General features: G+C 35.0%; 1 protein-coding gene across 8 annotated transcripts in view; it reads left to right on the top strand.

Moving 5' to 3' along the window:
- Positions 1–19,602, top strand: part of DGKB (diacylglycerol kinase beta) — an 870,186-nt gene that overhangs the window by 487,073 nt on the left and 363,511 nt on the right. For all 8 annotated transcript variants that reach the window (XM_019958478.2, XM_019958484.2, XM_019958481.2 and 5 more), the window contains one exon: positions 5,660–5,724. In XM_019958478.2, coding sequence (XP_019814037.1) covers positions 5,660–5,724 — 65 coding nt within the window. The remainder of the gene's footprint in view (positions 1–5,659; positions 5,725–19,602) is intronic.

Raw genomic sequence — 19,602 nt, 5'->3', positions numbered from 1 at the left:
ATTAAGGGCAATAGGCTACTGGCATTAAAAACATTAGGAAAATTCCTGTTTCCTGGATATGTATATGCTTTATTGATAAGTGAAAAAAAAATCCAAGTTTCAGCGCAGTTTGTATGTCTATTTTTGTAAATATACAGTTGTGCATATGTATTTTCATACATTTATGATTTTTAGATAGGCTGTTTTCAAAATGATGCATAGCAAGGACCTTGGTTATTATCTCTCAGAATTAAAATTGGGGAAAAGTGGGTCTTTCACATTTCATATACTTTTATATACATTGAATTTTTAAATATTGCTTTTATTTAAAGTATATTGGCTTCCCTGGTGGCTCAGATGGTAAAGAATCTGCTGCCATGCAGGAGACTCAGGTTCAATACCTGGGTCGGGAAGATCCCTTGGAAAAGAGAATGGCTACCCACTCCAATATTCTTGCCTGGATAATTCCATGGACAGAAGAGCCCGGCAGGCTACAGTACATGGGATTGCAAAGAGTTGGACATGACTGAGCAACTAACTAACTAATACTACATATCAGTCCCTGGGTCTGAAAGTTCCCCTAGAGGAGGGCATGGCAACCCATTCCAGTATTCTTGCCTGGAGAATCCCATGGACAGAGGAACCCCCAAGGCTACAGTCCATAGGGTCACAAAGAGTTGGAGAGACTGAAGCAACTAACAATTTTACTTCACTTTAACAAAAAAAAAAAAAGAGATCATAATCAATTTGAGAGCTCTAGTTCTTTAAAAAGAGATACCCTAAGATATTCTCTGAAAATCTTTTGAAGGAATTAAAAAAAAAAAAATCCTTTGAAATCCTTGAGGCTGTGCATGGGATGAGTGTTGAGTTGAACGCACAAATGGACTTTCAAAGTGCTCATTGCTCTTTTGTAATTGTTGAGTATAGCAAAGCTGAGAAGATATCTAACAGCTGTGAGAATGAATGAATTGTGATAAAGCTGGAAGCATTTATTAAATCTGTACCAGAACCTTGAAATCCTATAATTTTGCCAGAATTGATAGACCCTTGTACTGAAGCAGATAGTGTGACTCAATAAGGGTTAACGCTCTAAAACAGAATACTGTTTCTTAGGAGGGTAAAATTTAAAAAGTCTATCAAGACTGGCTGTAGATGTGGAGTGTGGGTAAAGATGTCGAGTAACTGGAACTCACATACTTTACTAGTAGGAATGCAAAATGGTACAAGTACTTTGAAAAATAAGGTGATGTTTTTATTTTATATAAAGTTAAATATACTCATACCATCGAACACAGCAGTCTCATTCCTAAGTTTTTACACAAAGGCATAATCACACATGTGTACAAAAAGAATTGTGCTCAAAAGATTATAGCACTTTTATGCATAAAAGCCAAATGTCAGCAATTAATGAATAAACAAACAGCTTGCGGTATACTTATTTAATAGAATACTACTTAGCAATTAAAAGGGACAAACCCCTGACATTGGAACAAATGACTGAATCTTAAAGACATTATAGTAAATGAAAGAAGCCAGACATGAGAGTACTTTTAATTTCCATTTATAGGAAATATTAGAAAAGACAAGCTATAAAGACAGCAAATCAATGATTTGTATATGTATATATGTATGAAAGTACATAAATGCAAAGGGCCTTATGGAACTTTTGGGGTGATGGAAATTTTGTGTATCGTGATTGTTGACAGTAGTTATTAAAACCTTCCTCAGGACATTTAATTGTACACTTAAAATTGGTAAACTTTATTATATGTAAATAATACATCAAAATTTCATTTGAAAATCTTTGAAAAATATTCAAAAAATAACAAATGGAACATCACACATTTCAGCTCTTGAAGCTCTTGAAGAAATCGCAGTTATTAAAGAAAAAAAAACACACACAGGAAGTCATTTATTCATCCAAAACTAAGGAGGAACTGAACTATTTCAGGAAATCAGTGAAAATTCATCTAGTATACAAAGTTTAATTTTAAATTCTATGGTTGCATTTGGAATAACTCTTGATAATATCCATTTGTCATTCATTAGATTTATATTCTATCCTAAACTGTAATGGAATTGAGAAAATGTTTAATTTGCTATAATATTCAGAAATAAATTATTTGTCAAGTTTTGTAAAAATAATTGTCAGAAATATTCTTTAAATGAATTAAAAATATAGTACCTATGATAATATTTGGGTAAGTATATTTTACACCTCAAGTAAAAGATTAGTATTGATAATGTCCTCTTCTTAGTAGAGTTTGCTGTTTATAGATATCTCAGAAATTTTGTTTGCTCTATTTAAAATGTTATAACCTACAGAAAATAATCAACTTTTTCATAACTTAAAATGCCACTTTGGAGATTTAAGTTAACTTCATTTTTTAAAAAAATAATAAGCTCTCATAGGAAAAGAAAAAAATTAGTCTTTAGAAAAATACCAGTACAGAGTATTAAAGGTAGATATGGCTAAGAAGCTAATTCTTTGATATATTTGTATGCATGTGTATATATATTTGTATATATACATATTTATATATGTATGCATATATATGCACACACATATGTACATATTTACATATATATAAATTATAAAGTACTACACAAAATACTCTGCTTTGAAAATCAACCTAATGAGATTTAATTTTTTTTGCTTTTAAAAAAATGAATAAGTTTTATTTTCTCTATCTGATTTTATTTTTTAAATTAAGATGAAATTTTTTTAAAATTCAGGAAATAATAAAACCAAATTGAGAGTCAGTAAATATATCTTTCAAAATTATCAAATTCAACTATTTTTTAGCGTTCTCCTTAACTTTCAGTAACATTCTAATGTGGGTGTAGAATATATGAATACCCCAGTTATACAGAAGACTATTGCAATTGCTATACAAAATAATCGAAAAATATCTCACCACAGTACATTTATAAAGGGGTATTAGTATCTTCTTGTAAAGATAAGAAAACCGTGACTCATGGTAAATAAGTAATTTGCTCAAAGTAACAAGTCTTAAAAGTGAAAGTCTGTCTGAACTCAACATTTAACCATTCTAGGATATGAAAGAGATGCCAGTTTAAGTTTTGTTTCCTAAAAACTGCAATATAGAGAGCCTGAAAGGGCAAAGTTCATGTAAAAAACCAACACTGTGTGTGTGTGCACATTCAGTAGTGTTCAGCTCTTGTGAACCCATGGACTTTAGCCCATCTGGCTCTTCTGTCCATGGAATTTTCCAAACAAGAATACTGAAGTGAGTGCTATTTCCTCCTCTGGGGAATCTTCCTGACCCAGGGATGAGACCCATGTTTCTTACATCTCCTGCATTGGCAGGCAGGTTCTTTACCACTGCGCCACTTGGGAAGCCTGTGTTTTATTATTTGGTCTTCTTAGAGAACCTTTAGTGTCCCTGAAATATGGCTGCTGGGTAAGTTTGCAGGGTTTGGCAGTTCTCTTTGAAGCCTCTTGGGGTTAAGCCAAAGGGACAGGGTCCCATGGGAATTTAGTCTGAATTTTCATCCAAATGAACACCTGCTGTCATTGTTCCTTATCCATCCTTTACTCAGCAATGCCAGCTCTCTCTTTGTGGTGGGACCCATTCAACACAAGGAAAAGGCATGCCAGTGTTCTTCACTAGCTTTTATTTCCCCCGTCTCTTTCCTACATGATTCATTGCCTGAGTGTCTTGGAAATAGAGGAGCTAAGTCGAAGTTTGTCTTTGGCTGTGTGTTGTTCTGTATTTCTAGGAATTTAGTCAGTTATAGTCCAGTCTACATAAATGGTCTTTTGATCTGATCCTCTCCTTTCTCTTCTCTTCTTCTCCCTCCCTGCCTCCCTCCATCTGTCCTATTTATGTTGTTTTGGAAAGGAAGAGATCTATTATTGCAAAAATATATGCTTATGAAGCAATCTACTTTTAAAAGTTTCACTTCTATAACTTAGAAACAAATAATTCAAGCAGAGGTAAATTCACTGATCATATCCCTGTGGATAACTAATATTGACCATTCATTCTTAGTACTCGATTCATGTTTCTTTAGTTTTGTTTAAATAGTCTATTGGATGAAGGCATTTAACTACATAATAAGGTATTCCAAATCGATTTTGAACCAGATTAGGGATAAAATCAAAATAAATGATTTTAAAAAATTAATTAATGATAATGCTGTATAATACACCAATAATAGCCCAACTCAGATTTTTCCTATAATTTCATACCATAGCAACAGAACTTTGCTTTATTTAAAATGTATTTTTATGAGTTATTAGTGAAAAATTTTTTTCAAAGCTACTGGACTAATAAGAGTGAACACCTTGATATTCATACTTAGCAAACCAGGAAATTGACCATGTATGTATAACAAAATTATATCAGAATATCAAAACATAGAGTTTTTCAATAACTTTTATTTTGCAAGTGTTGTTTCAGTACACATCTGTCTATACCTTCATGTCCTTTACCATTGTGGATTAATTCAATTACTCAACACTTTTTAGACGATAAAATATACAAAAACATTTAGAGTTCTATCACATCTCTATCTTGGGGGAAAGCAGCGCTCTGTCTGCCATCTGCAGAGGGCATTGGTCCCTCTCTTGTGGCTAATGCTTTGTTATGCATGAGTAAGCACATTAGCCTTTTCATTTCATTCATTAGACTTTTAATCCTTGATTAGTGTTTTCAGGATTCTTTCAAATACACAGCTTCTTTATTTCCTTTGTGTTTGGTTTTTCTTTTTCTTTATCCCTACTAGGAAACAAAATTAACAGTTATTCGCTAAAATTGCCCCATTTCTTCTGAGATGACTGGTAAATATATTAGTTTCTCATTGGAGTGATTAATCATGTGTCGATGAAGAAAGGGAAAATATCTCCTTGCTTAGAATAATAGAGACAACTATTAAAAGTCAGAAAGAACAGCAAGTTGAGAAGCATGAATCACAATATTCCACCAGTCTCACATATTGTGTGATTCTGTGTCATAGAAATTCTGAATGCATTTCCTAAATGGAAGAAACATCCATTAGGGTGTGGAACTGGTATATTTGGGATCTCAGAGTTTAGATACACTTGTCACCAATTTTCCAAAAGTAAATTTCCCCTTTGTTATTTTTCTCTGGTAATCAAGATAAGTCCGAAAGTAGCTTGTGGAATGAGCAGTTAATAACTACACATCCAGTACACTCTTAACAAACTTTGAAGTCATGTATCAAACTTACCTGTACTAGATAGAAACATTCACATTATATTTTTTGCCATAATTAATCTCAAAAGATGAGGAGAGTAAGAGCTTCTGCACTCAATCATTTCTCCACTTACACCATCTTTCTAGCTTTTGTATAACAAGAATTTTAAATATTTTTTGGCATTTATGTACAAATGAACTATTTTAAACATTCTTTAAGCATAGACCAAAAGCATGTAGAGGAGGTGTATGCATTATATAGAAATTAATTCCTTGAAGTAAATATGAAAAGTAACCAACAGTGACTAATTCATACTTGTACAGAATTTACGTGTATTACTTGTTTCTGCCTAATTACACAATATCTTCTTGACAATGGTATTTTTTAGGAAAGGTTAATTTAAACTATTATTCTTTAATTTTTTCTCTTTTAATTGTTTCCACAAGATATTAGGATCATAAACTGTCCTGTCTTTTGTTTCTCTTTCTCTCCTTAGGATGCTTCCATTGCACACAGATTCCATATCATGAGAGAGAAACACCCAGAAAAATTCAATAGTAGGTAAGATGAAAAAATGATTCATTGTAATTATGGTTGCTGTTGATGGACTGTGTCATAAAAAGGGTCACTGTATGATATAAAGCATTTAACATGTGAATGACTGAATAGGGCTTGGCATGTGTATAAGTATTAAGACATAAATGTAAACATATTTAATTTTCCTTGCTAAATTTTAGGGAGGTTATAATGGGGAATACAATGTGGTCATCTTTGGTCCATTTTCATACTGAGAAGACAGATATCAAGTATAAGGTGAAGGTAGTTATTAGGATACACTGGAAGCCTTTACGTGGCCCAGTATGTGAGGGGGGATCATCCTAAATCTGAAGGAGAATCATGCGGCTCTGATTTGGTCATGCTGAGTAACTGTACATTCCACAGGTATCATATAAGACCTCTAATTTTTGTACTATCAGTCCTGTATTGGCTTCAGCTAAATGGAAAATTAACCAGAGAGATATAAGTGCTGACAAAAACTACTGTTAAAGACTTTCTCTTCAGAGCAAAAGCCCTTGAAAGCCAAAATTAGTTTTGCTGCTATAACAATACACAGACATTATTTCCTCAGAAATGTAGATACTGACTTTTGCTGATATTCAGGGAAATTGAGAAAGATGGGCTTTGTTATCTTCCCCATTTCTAGAAGGAAATATGGCCATCTCCACCCCACTACCCAGGAAATTTTGGGCAAAAGTATATTTTGTTTAATTATACCCATTTCTACTCTGTTCATTTCACAGTTACAAAATAATAGTCAACATTTATATATACATATTTAAGTGATTTATATATTAATGTTCAAAGTCAAAGGCCCTGGGATCTCTCTATTTGGCTAGGTTGACATTATAACATGAGTGTTATAGAACACTTACAAGTACTGAAAATTCTTCTGTTTATTTCAGTTTTGTTATACACCAGGAGATTGACATACTTTTCTTCCATGTGATTCCATAATACATGAATGTATTTTAAATCTATTTTAGATGTTTTAACAATAGACTTTAGTGTACTACTTTATATAAAAATTATCATATTAAATAGTTTCATGCAAGATCCTATCTAATTTTTCATTATATTGATCTATATTAAATGTTTTAGCAAGACATATGAAAATGTATTTCTAAAATGTACCCCAGGTATCACCTTGAGATCTTCCTACCCTACAGATGATAAATCATGATGCTATGGTTTACTTTTTCTTTCATAGTTCAAGCATCTATGATTTTGTCTTAAGGAAAATGGAAAGAAAGTATGTAATAAATATGTATATGTGCATATAATATCTTTAGAAAGATTTGCAAAAATCTTTCAACTTTGGTTTCTTCTGGAAAAGGGAAAGAAGTGGATGGGATGGATACTGAATTTTTATTGCAGTATTTTAATTTTATGCCATCTATATTACAAAATTAAGTCAAAAGTAACTTCTTTAAAACTTTACACCATTTTTCTTTATATCTAGAATATACATTTTCATTTTACAAGATTTAATTTTATTTCATGAAATTTATGTAAAAATGATGTAACAATAAAATTACATTTACTTTGTAAGTATTTTAGCACTTGATGATCCACCTTGAATGTACTGGAAATGAACACATTTGTTAAAGCACATAAAGCCATATTATAGAATCAACTATCTTATGCTTACCCCAGTGCCATTCTATGAGTCTTTCATGTGTTGATATTCATATATTAAAATAGGTTTCAAGCCAAAAAGATGCTACTTGAGAAATGCTGCATGCAGTGCACCCCTTTAGGAGTTTTACAATTTAAAAGCCCATCTATGCATTAAAATATGCTTAAGGGGGAAAATTTTTGTTCCAAACTTATTCAACAGAGATAGGATGAGGGAGAGAGTGGAGAAAACCAGAGAAACAGAAAGAGAGACATGTGCAATGGGGAGGGAGAAAGGAGAAGAGTACAGAGCAGTGTATCGATATATTTATGAGATGCTCGTTTGATGGCCTTTATTAGAATGCCAGTATTTATAATGCTCCTTCGAAGCTAATCAATTCTGTTCTCCAGAATAGTTTTAATTATTTTAATAATGAAGACTTCTATTATTCATATATGTCTATTTAAGTTTTTTATTATTAACTGCAGTACTAATCTATGACATTGCTCACTGCCTAACATGTGGTTAGATATCATTGACTACAATGTGCTTATGTATCCCAAGTTTAGAAGATGTAAAACTGCATCTTACTGAAGCGTAAGTGTAAATTTACGTCAAAAGTAACTCTCGCTTAAATAAAGGGAGTATTTCATTTGGAACGGTAATAACATAGAAAATCCCTTCTATATTGACACAGCTCACACGTTTCTAGTATGAGTTCAAAGATTGCCAGCTATATCAGTAGTTGCTCAGTGAATTATCACTGACTATTTTTTTAAGGTAACAGTCAGCCCTAAAATTATATACATTACCAAGTTAACTATCCATATGTATTGACTCTGAACTTTTGTAGATTGCCTTCACTCAGTGTTATGAGCATTTAGGTAATTCCCCACACTACAATGCAGCATATTCAGAATATGAAAATTTTCTAATAAATTTATATGAAGAGGAAGGCCAGATAGTGTGCACAAGCACTTCCATACTCACAAGGACAACTTTCTACATTTCAACATCGATACAGGCTCAGCTATGGCACTTTCGTATTTTCAGGAATTTGCAAATGGATTTTTTTAAGTATTCCTAATAATGGTGTTTCAGATCAGATCTCTTGTCACAATAAATCATACGCCATTAATATTATCCTCTAGCATGCTCACCTTGAAATTCATTTATATTTTAAAGAACATGATGTTTCTAACATTATCTTAAGGAAATCAATTACCAAAATATATAGTTCTGTTCTCTATGCTTCTTACGACAGAAATTGAAAGAACTGGGAAAGATAATGATTTTTCTGGTGGTGCTTAAGCAAGTGCTAGTTGAGAGGTTTATATCATATTTTTTTCCAAAATTTCTACATAAATCTATGTTAACTGTTAAAAGGAATGTGCTTTTCAACTTTCTAAACTTTAAGATAGTCTTTAATCAAACTGAATTTAAATAAATATTTCTGTTCTTTTAGGCTGGAAAAAATAATTCTTGAAGTGTCTGTGATACTATGTCTTTTGCTCATAATTCAAATTCATTATACCCTTCCCAATTTATTTAGAAGAAGCATTTTAAGTTTTTGCTTTTCCTAAAAAAATTAACTGTACATAAACACATTAAAATATATATTAACATAATTATGAAGGGTTATAATAATTTGGAGAAAATGGTTGAATTCTATGTATAAATCTGTGTAAAATTAACAAGGACTTATAAGTAATATGCAAAATGCAGCTAACTATAGAAAAAGCCTTAGTGATTTGCAGAAACTTCTTAATAATGTAGTCATAACTTGTTTTTAGAGTACAAATTCCAATTCTTAACATACAACACTTAATGCACCTGCTATCAAACACCGAGGGCTAGCAGTGCTCCACAAAGATGCTGTTTCATTATATCATGTTGATCACTTAAAAGTATCTCGTCTCTAACTCTCTGAATGAAACAAAGATCATTTTCTTAGTCCCCTGTTCAAAGGTATGAGGCTTATTTCTGTCCTACTTTCTGCTGTTTTATGAAGAAATCTGTAAATAGAAAACTTAAATTGGTATGTAAATTTTAATAATGCATTTTAACTAAGAATCTAGGTAATGATATAAGATATGACAGAGAGCCTTGCCTTCTAAATATGTGAGAAGAAACAAAACTGAAAAATTAGTGTTCCGGACTAATAATTTGATACTACCGTATTAATAAGGGGCTTCCCTTTCAGCTCAGTTGGTAGAGAATCTTCCTGAAATGCAGGAGACCCAGGTTCAATTCCTGGGTCAGGAAGATCCCCTGGAGAAGGAATTGGCAACCCACTCCAGTTTCTTTGCCTGGAGAATCCCTTGGACAGAGGAGCCTGGTGGGCTACAGTCCATGTGGTTGCAAGAGTCAGACACGACTTAGAGACTAAGCCACCACCACTATATTAATAAAACCTAACTTTGAAAAGAATTTGTGCTCTGCAGATTGCTCAAAATAATAGTCAACATGAATTTAGAAGATTTGCCTCTGCCTTTAAGAACACACTTATGCTGTGGAGTGATTCTTGACTTCTTTCCCTGATAATAGGCTTTGGGAGATCATGGAATGAGACTCTTTCTCTCTGGGACTTTAGTATCTATGTAGTGCATGGAATATAATGAGCAGTGAATAGATATTTACTAAATTTATTCATTAAATTATATATTATTAAGTGGTGTATTTGTTTTTGAAATATCTTAATTACTTATTGCCAAGAAAGATAATGGAAAGAAAGTTGAAGTATGCCTACAATGAGTCTTGATTCTAAATAACTTTTCTTTTAGGTACTAAAAGATTTTTCTGTATTCATGTATTTAATATCCCAAGACCTCAGCCAGCAGTGTTAACAAATTTTTACTATATAAATCCCTGAGCACTGTGAATGCTTTGCTAATTAATAGCACATGCTTACTTATAGATTTGTTGTAACACTTGTATTATCAACTTTATAGGTTAACAATATGTAATTCTCAGTTATTAATATTACCTTGGGCTTCCCATGTGGCGCTACTGGTAAAGAACCCGTCTGCCAGTGCAGGAGACATAAGAGACATGGGTTTGATACCTGGGTGGGGAAGATCCCCCGGAGGAGGGCATGGCAACCCACTCCAATGTTCTTGCCTGGAGAATCCCCGTGGACAGAGGAGCCTGGCGAGCTAGAATCCATAATGTTGCAAAGAGTCAGATACGACTGAAGTGACTGAGCCAGCACGTACCCTGTGATGGCGTTTAACTAAAGAGTGAATAGAAAAGATCTCTCTGTCTTACCTCTGTGTATACATGTATATACAATAATTGTTTTGCAGTTGTATATCATGTGATATTAAGTAAAAGACAATAAAATTAAATCTTGCCTAAATTATAACAACCTGAAGAGATATTTTACTACACAAATATTTTTTATCAGTCAAAACCAGTCATAATATATTCTTGTGTGTGTGTGCTCAGTTGATTAGTTGAGTCCAATTCTTTGCTACTTCATTGACTGTAACCCACTAGAGTCCTCTGCATGGAATTTTCCAGGCAAGAATACTGGAATGGGTTGCTATTTCCTTCTCCAGGGGATCATCCTGACCCAGGGATTGAACCCATGTCTCTTTTGTCTCCTGCATTGGCAGCTATGTTCATTAAACACTAGTGCCACCTGGGAAGCCCGATATATTCTTAGAATTCAATAAAATAAATGTTCAAAGCTTCACAAGCAATGTTCAAATTCTGTGTGGCATTGTATTTTAGGCCTTTGACCCCACTTTTGCATCCACCAGTCAAGACAACTTCATTATTGCATAGTGAAACATTTTTTCTATTTAAAAATACAGATTATGTTTCACTGTAAACTTCCACATTTGTAAATGATACCATCTTTTAAAAACCAACTAGGGAAATGACACTATTGATATTAAAATTTTGAATATTTGTCATTTAGTATTTTGAATAAAGCTGTATTCATTAGAATTTTTCACATTGAACAGGGACATTTTGGACAGAATTATATACCATGAGATTCTCATGACCTAAAGCATTTTTATGTCTTTATTTTCTGTGTACCTAGCCAACTTTGATCTATGTTTAAAAACAAAACGTACTCATTTTTCATTGGCACTTAGAATGACTACTCAATTATATCATTTAAATAACATTTCTTTCATTTTTTGTATAAGCATTATTAGGTCAGCTTTTCCAGATGGCTAAACTATTATCCTCATATAAGACATATTGCATAGTTAAATGGATGGGTATATAAACTATAAATTTATACTTCTGTGTACATATATACACACCTTCCCTGGTGGCTCAGTTGGTAAAGTATCTGCCTGCAATGCAGGAGACCCAGATTCTATCCCTGGGTCAGGAAGATTCCCTGGAAAAGGGAATGACTACCCACTCCAATATTTTTGCCTGGAGAATTCCATGGACAGAGGACCCTGGCAGGCTTATATAGTCCATGGGGATGCAAATGTACATTTGTGTTGCATAGATTTATTTATTTGTGTACACTTATGCTATATATATTTTCTGAGAGTTTCAGCTTTTCATATCATACATATATTAAGTTTTTCATAATTGTATGTCTTATTGCTGTATTTGTAATACAGAATTTAAAATAATTTAGTTACTATGCTATCCTATCCATATAGTTTCATCTGTATGTTGAAACTCATTAAATATGTGTCTGATCTGAGCAGATGGAAATGTAAATGGTTAAGCGAGTTAAAGCCATGTGCCCTCTGACACAAGAGATTCGCTTCCCCTGAATCTTTGTGCATTATTTCCTGGTACCATTAAACTGAAATGCTAACTTTTATATCAGAGTTGTTCAAAACCATGTTTGTAAGATAACTCTTTGAAATAGAGTTAGTGAGAACTGGAGCATAAATCAGGAAAAGATTCAGTAACTTTTCTTCCATCTTTGCCTCTCATTCTGTCTTTTCTTCATTCTCTCCGGCTTTCTTATTCCTGCTCCCTTTTTTTTTGTTTGTTTGTTTTGTTTATTTTTGACACTGCAGAGGAGTAACAAAAGAACAGTGATGGTCTTGAAGTTGGATAAAATATCAGTATCTGCTATTGATTTGGTTGACATTTAATAAGTAGTTCTTTTCATGTGATGGGCAGTGCACCAGATGTTAAAATTTTAAACTCTCTAAGACAAATGAGGAAAATGAATTTGGGGTTATACAAAAACCATAAATGGTTCTAGGTCCTGCAGAAGAATGTAAACTGGGAGAAAAGTCTACATTGTAAGAGTACAGAGGGATATTTTATGGGGCCCCCAAGCTAAGGTGAACATTGAGCTCTAAAGAGTATTGTAATATATTGCTTATATATTATCTGATTTAGCTGAAGAAGAAACAGTGTTAGTTTCTGTTTGCAAGATACTTTTAGATATTTTATTAATATCATCTCCATGCAAATATTCCAAATTTTTCCTCCTTGATTTTGCCTCTCTATTCTCAGGATTTGTGTTTTTGCTTTACATGAATTTGCAAGTGTTTTATGCAAAACTTTTGACTCACACACAAACACAATTCCTAGGATACCAAATTAAGAAACCACATTTGTGAAGTAACAGTGGTTAATTCAGAGATGATGTCTAAAAAGTCACAACTGAATAATCCAAGACATAAATAATCAAAGATATAAAGTATTTTCTTACAGGGAAGAATTTAAACTGAAGGCAATTTAAAAAGAATTTCTGCTCATTATTATAGATTCTATGTGTACATGGAATCTTTCAGAAAATAATTATCAAATTGAAACACTAAATTATTTCTTGTTTAAGCTGACAGCATATATATATGTAATATATATAAATGTGTACATATATATATATATATATATATATATATATAATTTCAAGAAGTCCATGATAAATGATCGATTTTAAGAGAAAAACCAAAGATAAGCCTAGCCATAAGTTGAAGCTGCTGTTTTTTAAGCTCTGAATTGAGGATAGAGCTCTAAGAACCCTGCCCTCAGTTTACCAAGTGTTTTAGTGTTGGAAATACTGAAGCTTCTCTTTCCTTTGTGTTCAGGCCCCTTTCCCGGTTTAGCATTAGTCTAACTGTAACAAGAACCAAATGTGCTCTAGGGGCTGAGGGGATCCACCGCACTAATTAGACAGTGGACAAAAGATTTTGGCAAAAGACCTTGTAACGCTGACCAGTGTGAAGAACAGAAATTTTTTTCCTTTAGTTGTTCATCGGTAATCTAGAGGCTAGCATTTGTAATTCATTAAGAGTTCAATTCCTACATTCTTTAGTATAGATAAAGTTAGTCCCAGATAAGTTAGTTAATTTGATATGAAGTTTAAATGCCTCATTTATAGTATCCAGATGCTTTAGGATTTATTCCATCAGTAATAACAGTAGAAATATTTGGGGGCTTTCCAAAATAAAATCTATTGATTCCTGTTAAAAATTATCCCTGGCGTGGATCCTTGAGGACCCTTGTTATACCAGTTCTTTATGAGACATATTAAGTGTAAAGTAAGTCTATCTTGAACTCTTTCCAAAGAGGTTAATCACCTCATTATAAGGTAATTTTACCTGGAGAGTAATCCTCCTGCATGGCTAATTGGAACTAATTAGATGCTCTCCATTCCTTCTTGCTCCACCTAAGCATTAGTTACTAATGCTTTTCCTTTTGGAATACATGTTCTTATATGGATATGTTCGGCATTATTTTCTGGCTAAATATAATTAATTCTAAAAGATTAACCTTGAATGGCAGGTACTTTTTTTTTAAAAAAAAGGTTTTCTCACATACAGTTTTCTTTGGAGAAAAAGGTGATATTCTCAAATATGCAGCATCTTGAAGTTTGTGTTTTCTGCTTTGTATTTCTATATGACCAGTATTTTCACAAAGTGGGGAATCTAAGTCACCCTCATTATTCTATGTACTAGCCCTAAAATATGAAGAAAAATATTTCCTTTTTAAAAAAAATTTTTTTAAATTATTATTTTTTTTTACTTTACAATGTTGTATTGGTTTTGTCATACATCAACATGCATCCGCCACGTGTATACACCTGTTCCCCATCCTGAACCCCCCTCCCACCTCCCTCCCCATACCATCCCTCTGGGTCATCCCAGTGCACCAGCCCCAAGCATCCTGTATCCTGCATCGAACCTGGACTGGCGATTCGTTTCTTATATGATATTATACATGTTTTAATGCCATTCTCCCAAATCATCCCCCCCTCCCTCTCCCACAGAGTCCAAAAGACTGTTCTATACATCTGTGTCTCTTTTGCTGTCTCACATACAGGGTTGTCGTTACCCTCTTTCTAAATTCCATATATATGCATTAGTATACTGTATTGGTGTTTTTCTTTCTGGCTTACTTCACTCTGAATAATAGGCTCCAGTTTCATCCACCTCATTAGAACTGATTCAAATGTATTCTTTTTAATGGCTGAGTAATACTCCATTGTGTATATGTACCACAGCTTTCTTATCCATTCATCTGCTGATGGACATCTAGGTTTGAATCTAGAATTGAAAGAGACATGTGTTCCCCAATGTTCATCGCAGCACTGTTTATAATAGCCAGAACATGGAAAAATATTTCCTTAATGGATAAATTTCTGAGGAGACTAAGAAAGTAGAAGTACAAAAAATCTTGACTTATTATGAATTTTTAATTTTAACATCTTAGAAGTTATCTCCCTCTCCACCTCAGCTTCTATCAAGGAAAATAGCAAACATGGTATAACTTTATTGTATTTTTTTAAGATTTTGTTTGGCAAACACTTACAAGGGGCCAAAATACGCTAAGAATTGCCAAGGTATTCTCTTTGTTATTGCTCCATAACAAGCTCTTTGCCACCATAGGAGTTCAGTTTCTTCCCTTTTCCAATAACATTTTTCCTCTATTGTTGAAGCCCTCCCTAGCAGTATCCTAAGTCTTGTCAGTGTCATCCTGTCTCTTCCAGATTCTTTTCAACCTTCAGTTCCAAGGCAGTTGTCACATGTTTTCTGATTTACTGCCTTTCACTTCCACATATCAAAATCTCTTTCCTTTACTATTGCTAAATAATAAACTACTTGAGGGCTTGGCAATGTAAAACAACCATTTTGTTATATGCATAGCTTCCATGGGTCAGCAGTACAAACAGTATAAAGCAAGGATGGCTTTTCGCTGTTTCACCACGTCTTGGTCTTCAGCTGGGAAGACTCACTGGTTGGAAGTGATTTGATGGGATCATGGCTTCCCTGGTGGCTAAGCAGTAAAGAATCCACCTGCCAATGCAGGAAACACAGGTTTGGTCCCTCACTTGGAAAGATCCCCTGGCAGAGGAAATGGCAACCCACTCCAGTATTCTTGCCTGGAAGATCCCATGGACAGAGGAGCCTAGTAGGCAGCAGTCCATGGGGTCACAAAGAGTCGGATGCGACTTAGCAACTAAACAATGGTGGGTGATGCCGGTTGTTGGCTGAGACCTTATCTGAAGCATTTACTAGTCAGTGTTCTCCATAGAAACAGAACCAGTATATGGTATCAACCATATGACTGTAGTGACTGAAAAGTCCCAGAATTTACCTTCTGCAGTCTGGAGACCCAGGAGAACAGTGGTGTAATTCAGTCTGAGCCAAAGGCTCAGAGGAGCAGATGGTGATAATCTCAGTTTGAAGGCCAGAGAAGATGAGATAAAATGTCCCGGTTCAGTCAGTGAGGCAGGGGGAAAAGGGCAAATTCCTCTTTCCTTTGCCTTTTATTCTATTCAGGTCCTTCACAGTATGGAGAGTGCCTACCCACAATGGGGAGAATACCTTACTTTACTGAGTCCACCAATTCAAATGCTAGTCTCATCCAGAAACACTATCACAAACACACCCAGACATGATGTTTGATTGCAGCACCCTGTGACCAAATTATCACATAAAATTAACTATCAGTGACCTACAAATGACTTCTCCCTGTGGCCTGGGCATTTTCAGAGTCTGGTGGTCTAGGACACCAGCAGCTCAGGCCTCCAAAAGTTAGTGTCCTGAGAAGACAGGGAAACGCTGTATCACTTAGTATTGGAAGTCACAGAGTTTCATGTTCACTGTACTTTTTATTGGTTGAAATATTCAAAGGCTTAGTCAGATTCAAAGGGAGGGGACACTGATATCTTTCCAGAGGAATACTGAGATATGTTCTGTAACCTTCACAGAAGGGATTCAATGATGTAGAATACTAAAGTCTTGTTTCAAAGCAGCTTAGAGTTTAATGGGAAAAATATCACAAAATACCACTTAATAGAAGCTACTATTTATTTAGGAATAACACTTTCACATCATTTGTTTTTGCCGCTGTTCGGTCTCTCAGTCATGTCCGACTCTACAGCTCCGTGGACTGCACGCAGCATGCCAGGCCTCCCTGTCCTTCACTATCTCCTGGAATTTGCTCAAACTCCGGTCCAGTGATTTGGTAATGCCATCCAAACACCTCATTCTCTGTCACCCCTTTCTCCTCCTGCCCTCCATCTTTTCCAGCATCAGGGTCTTTTTCAGTGAGTCAGTTGGCTCTTCACATCAGGTGGCCAAAGTGTTGGAACTTCAGCTTCAGCATTAGTCCTTCCAATGAATGTTTATGGTTGATTTCCTTTGGGATTCACATCATTAAATTGAGTTTATCATATATCTTCTTTAATCCGTAAAGAAAGGCTGCTCTGTAACTATTGCTGTCTTTATTTTGTAGTAGTAGTAGACGTGTAGTAGACATGGTTACTGTCCACAAAACACTTCACAGTAGGAGAACCAAAGCTCATGCCCTTCAGACATAAGCATAGTCAAGAGTAAATGATGTCTTCACACTATCTTCATGCCCTGCCCTTATTCCTGGCACTCACTTTTGGTTCTTGACTTAGATCTTCTGTTGGAATTCCCAGTTGCTTCTTCATTTTCTGGATCCTGTATATCTGGTAACAACATTTCAGTAGTTTTAATGCTGATTGTGTTTCATTAATACCAGTTACTGCTAACCATGGTTGCTGAGTTTGAAACCTGTCCCAGGTACTCAAATCTTCACTGTGCTTATTAGGTGCCTATAATTTGCTAAGGGTTGGTGAGGGTAACAAAGGGAATGCTAGATTTTACATATAATCTTCTTTAGACAGGTTATATAAATAACATGGACACTATTTCATGTCTATAGACAGAACTGAGATGACCTGGTTCGGAAACCAGGCTATTGTAACTTAAAGGACAACTTAAATTTTAAGAGCAAATTGTTATTTTGGGGAAAATCCTGGCTCTTTATCCCAAACTCTATTGGGATAATGACTTGCATCTCAGAACTTCTCAAGAAGGAACAACTACTTTAATGATCCTCTTGTTATCATGAAATAATGAATAAATTCTGAGAGTCTTTCCAGAAACTTCTTTGAGAGTGATCTCAAAGGAAGGTGAGAGTTAACCCACCTTCCTTTATCAAGCTCGTTAATTTCTCAAATCCCTACTAGTTTATAAGGCACTCCATGATTTGTTTCCTGGCCTGACTTTTGACGTTTTCTCTGTCCTTTGCTGTTTTTGCATCTCCCCCACTCCAGTACTCTTGCCTGGAAAATCCCATGGACGGAGGAGCCTGGAAGGCTGCAGTCCATGGGGTTGCTAAGAGTTGGACATGACTGAGCGACTTCACTTTCACTTTTCACTTTCATGCATTGGAGAAGGAAATGGCAACCCACTCCAGTGTTCTTGCCTGGAGAATCCCAGGGACGGCAGGGCCTGGTGGGCTGCCGTCTATGGGGTCACACAGAGTCGGACACAACTGAAGCGACTTAGCAGCAGCAGCAGCAGCCTTTTAGATTGGCTGTTGCTGTTCCTTAGAATGATATTGACTGAGTTACTGCTTCCTAAGGATGGCTCTCTCTTGTTTCACTTGACTGGGTTTTAGGCTCCTGAACTACCTTATACTTTTCTTTTTGTATATTTTTTAGAGGATCAGTCTTTGCTGTGTTTTTAATTCCTTGAAGAGTTTTGATTTAACTTCCAGGCTCTTCCTTTTTCCAAACTGTATTTTAGTGCATCTTCTACTCTGGGAGATCGTGAATGACAGGGTAGCCTGGCATGCTGCAGTCCATGGGGTTGCAAAGAGTTAGGCATGACTTAGCGATTGAACAACAGCAACTACTTCATGATAAGGTTAGGGAAGAAGGGGTCACAAATCTCAGTTATTAAATTTCAAAATACTTGAAGTTCATGTCAGAGATAAAAGTTTGAGAATAGATTTTAAAATTTCATAATCCTGGCTTGTGAATATCAAAGTGGAAGCCTGAAGGACTCAGGGCATGATATTTATGTTGTAGTCATAATTATATTACAGAATCTCTGAAGTGATCTGAAACAACAGAAAAGCTTTATTTGAAAATATGTAGTTTTATGGCGCTTCAAAGCAATTTGACAATAAAGAGCAATGTACTTAGGAAACTAATGTTGGAGTTGGTCATGCCTGGAAAAGAATGACAATTGCATTAAGCCATGAAAATATTGAAAAAATAAAGGAAGACCTTACTGATTTCTATTTCCAATGTGCTTTATAGTTGTTAAATTTTCCTAGTTTTACTTCTCAAATCTAGTTATGGTTGTTTCATAATTCCAAATTTTCAGTTTTCAGACCAGTTTTTTTAATGTAAGCTTCATCATATACAACACATAACAATTTTTTAATGCTGAATAAAGACTATTAATGTAGACACACTTGTATGACTTTTAATAAAGTCATCAGTTCAGTTCAGTTGCTCAGTCGTGTCCTACTCTTTGTGACCCTATGAACCGCAGCACGCAAGGCCTCCCTGTCCGGCACCAACTCCTGGAGTCCACCCAAACCCATGTCCATTGAGTCGGTGATGCCATCCAACCATCTCAGCCTCTGTCGTCCCCTTCTCCTCCTGCCCTCAATCTTTCCCAGTATCAGGGTCCTTTTGAATGAGTCAGCTCTTCACATCAGGTGGCCAAAGTATTGGAGTTTCAGCTTCAACATCAGTCCTTCCACTGAACACCCAGGACTGATCTCCTTTAGGATGGACTGATTGGATCTTCTTGCAGTCCAAGGGACTCTCAAGAGTCTTCTCCAACACCACAGTTCAAAAGCATCAATTCTTTGGTGCTCAGCTTTCATTATAGTCCAACTCTCACATCCATACATGACCACTGGAAAAACCATAGCCTTGACTAGACGGACCTTTGTTGACAAAGCAATGTCTCTACTTTTTAATATGCTGTCTAGGTTGGTCATAACTTTCCTTCCAAGGAGTAAGCATCTTTTAATTTCATGGC

This window comes from Bos indicus, chromosome 4 (genome assembly GCF_029378745.1).
Source record: "Bos indicus isolate NIAB-ARS_2022 breed Sahiwal x Tharparkar chromosome 4, NIAB-ARS_B.indTharparkar_mat_pri_1.0, whole genome shotgun sequence".
NCBI lineage: Eukaryota > Metazoa > Chordata > Mammalia > Artiodactyla > Bovidae > Bos > Bos indicus.
The sequence above is the reverse complement of the archived record's forward strand: the minus strand, read 5'-3'. Positions and strand labels throughout refer to the sequence as shown.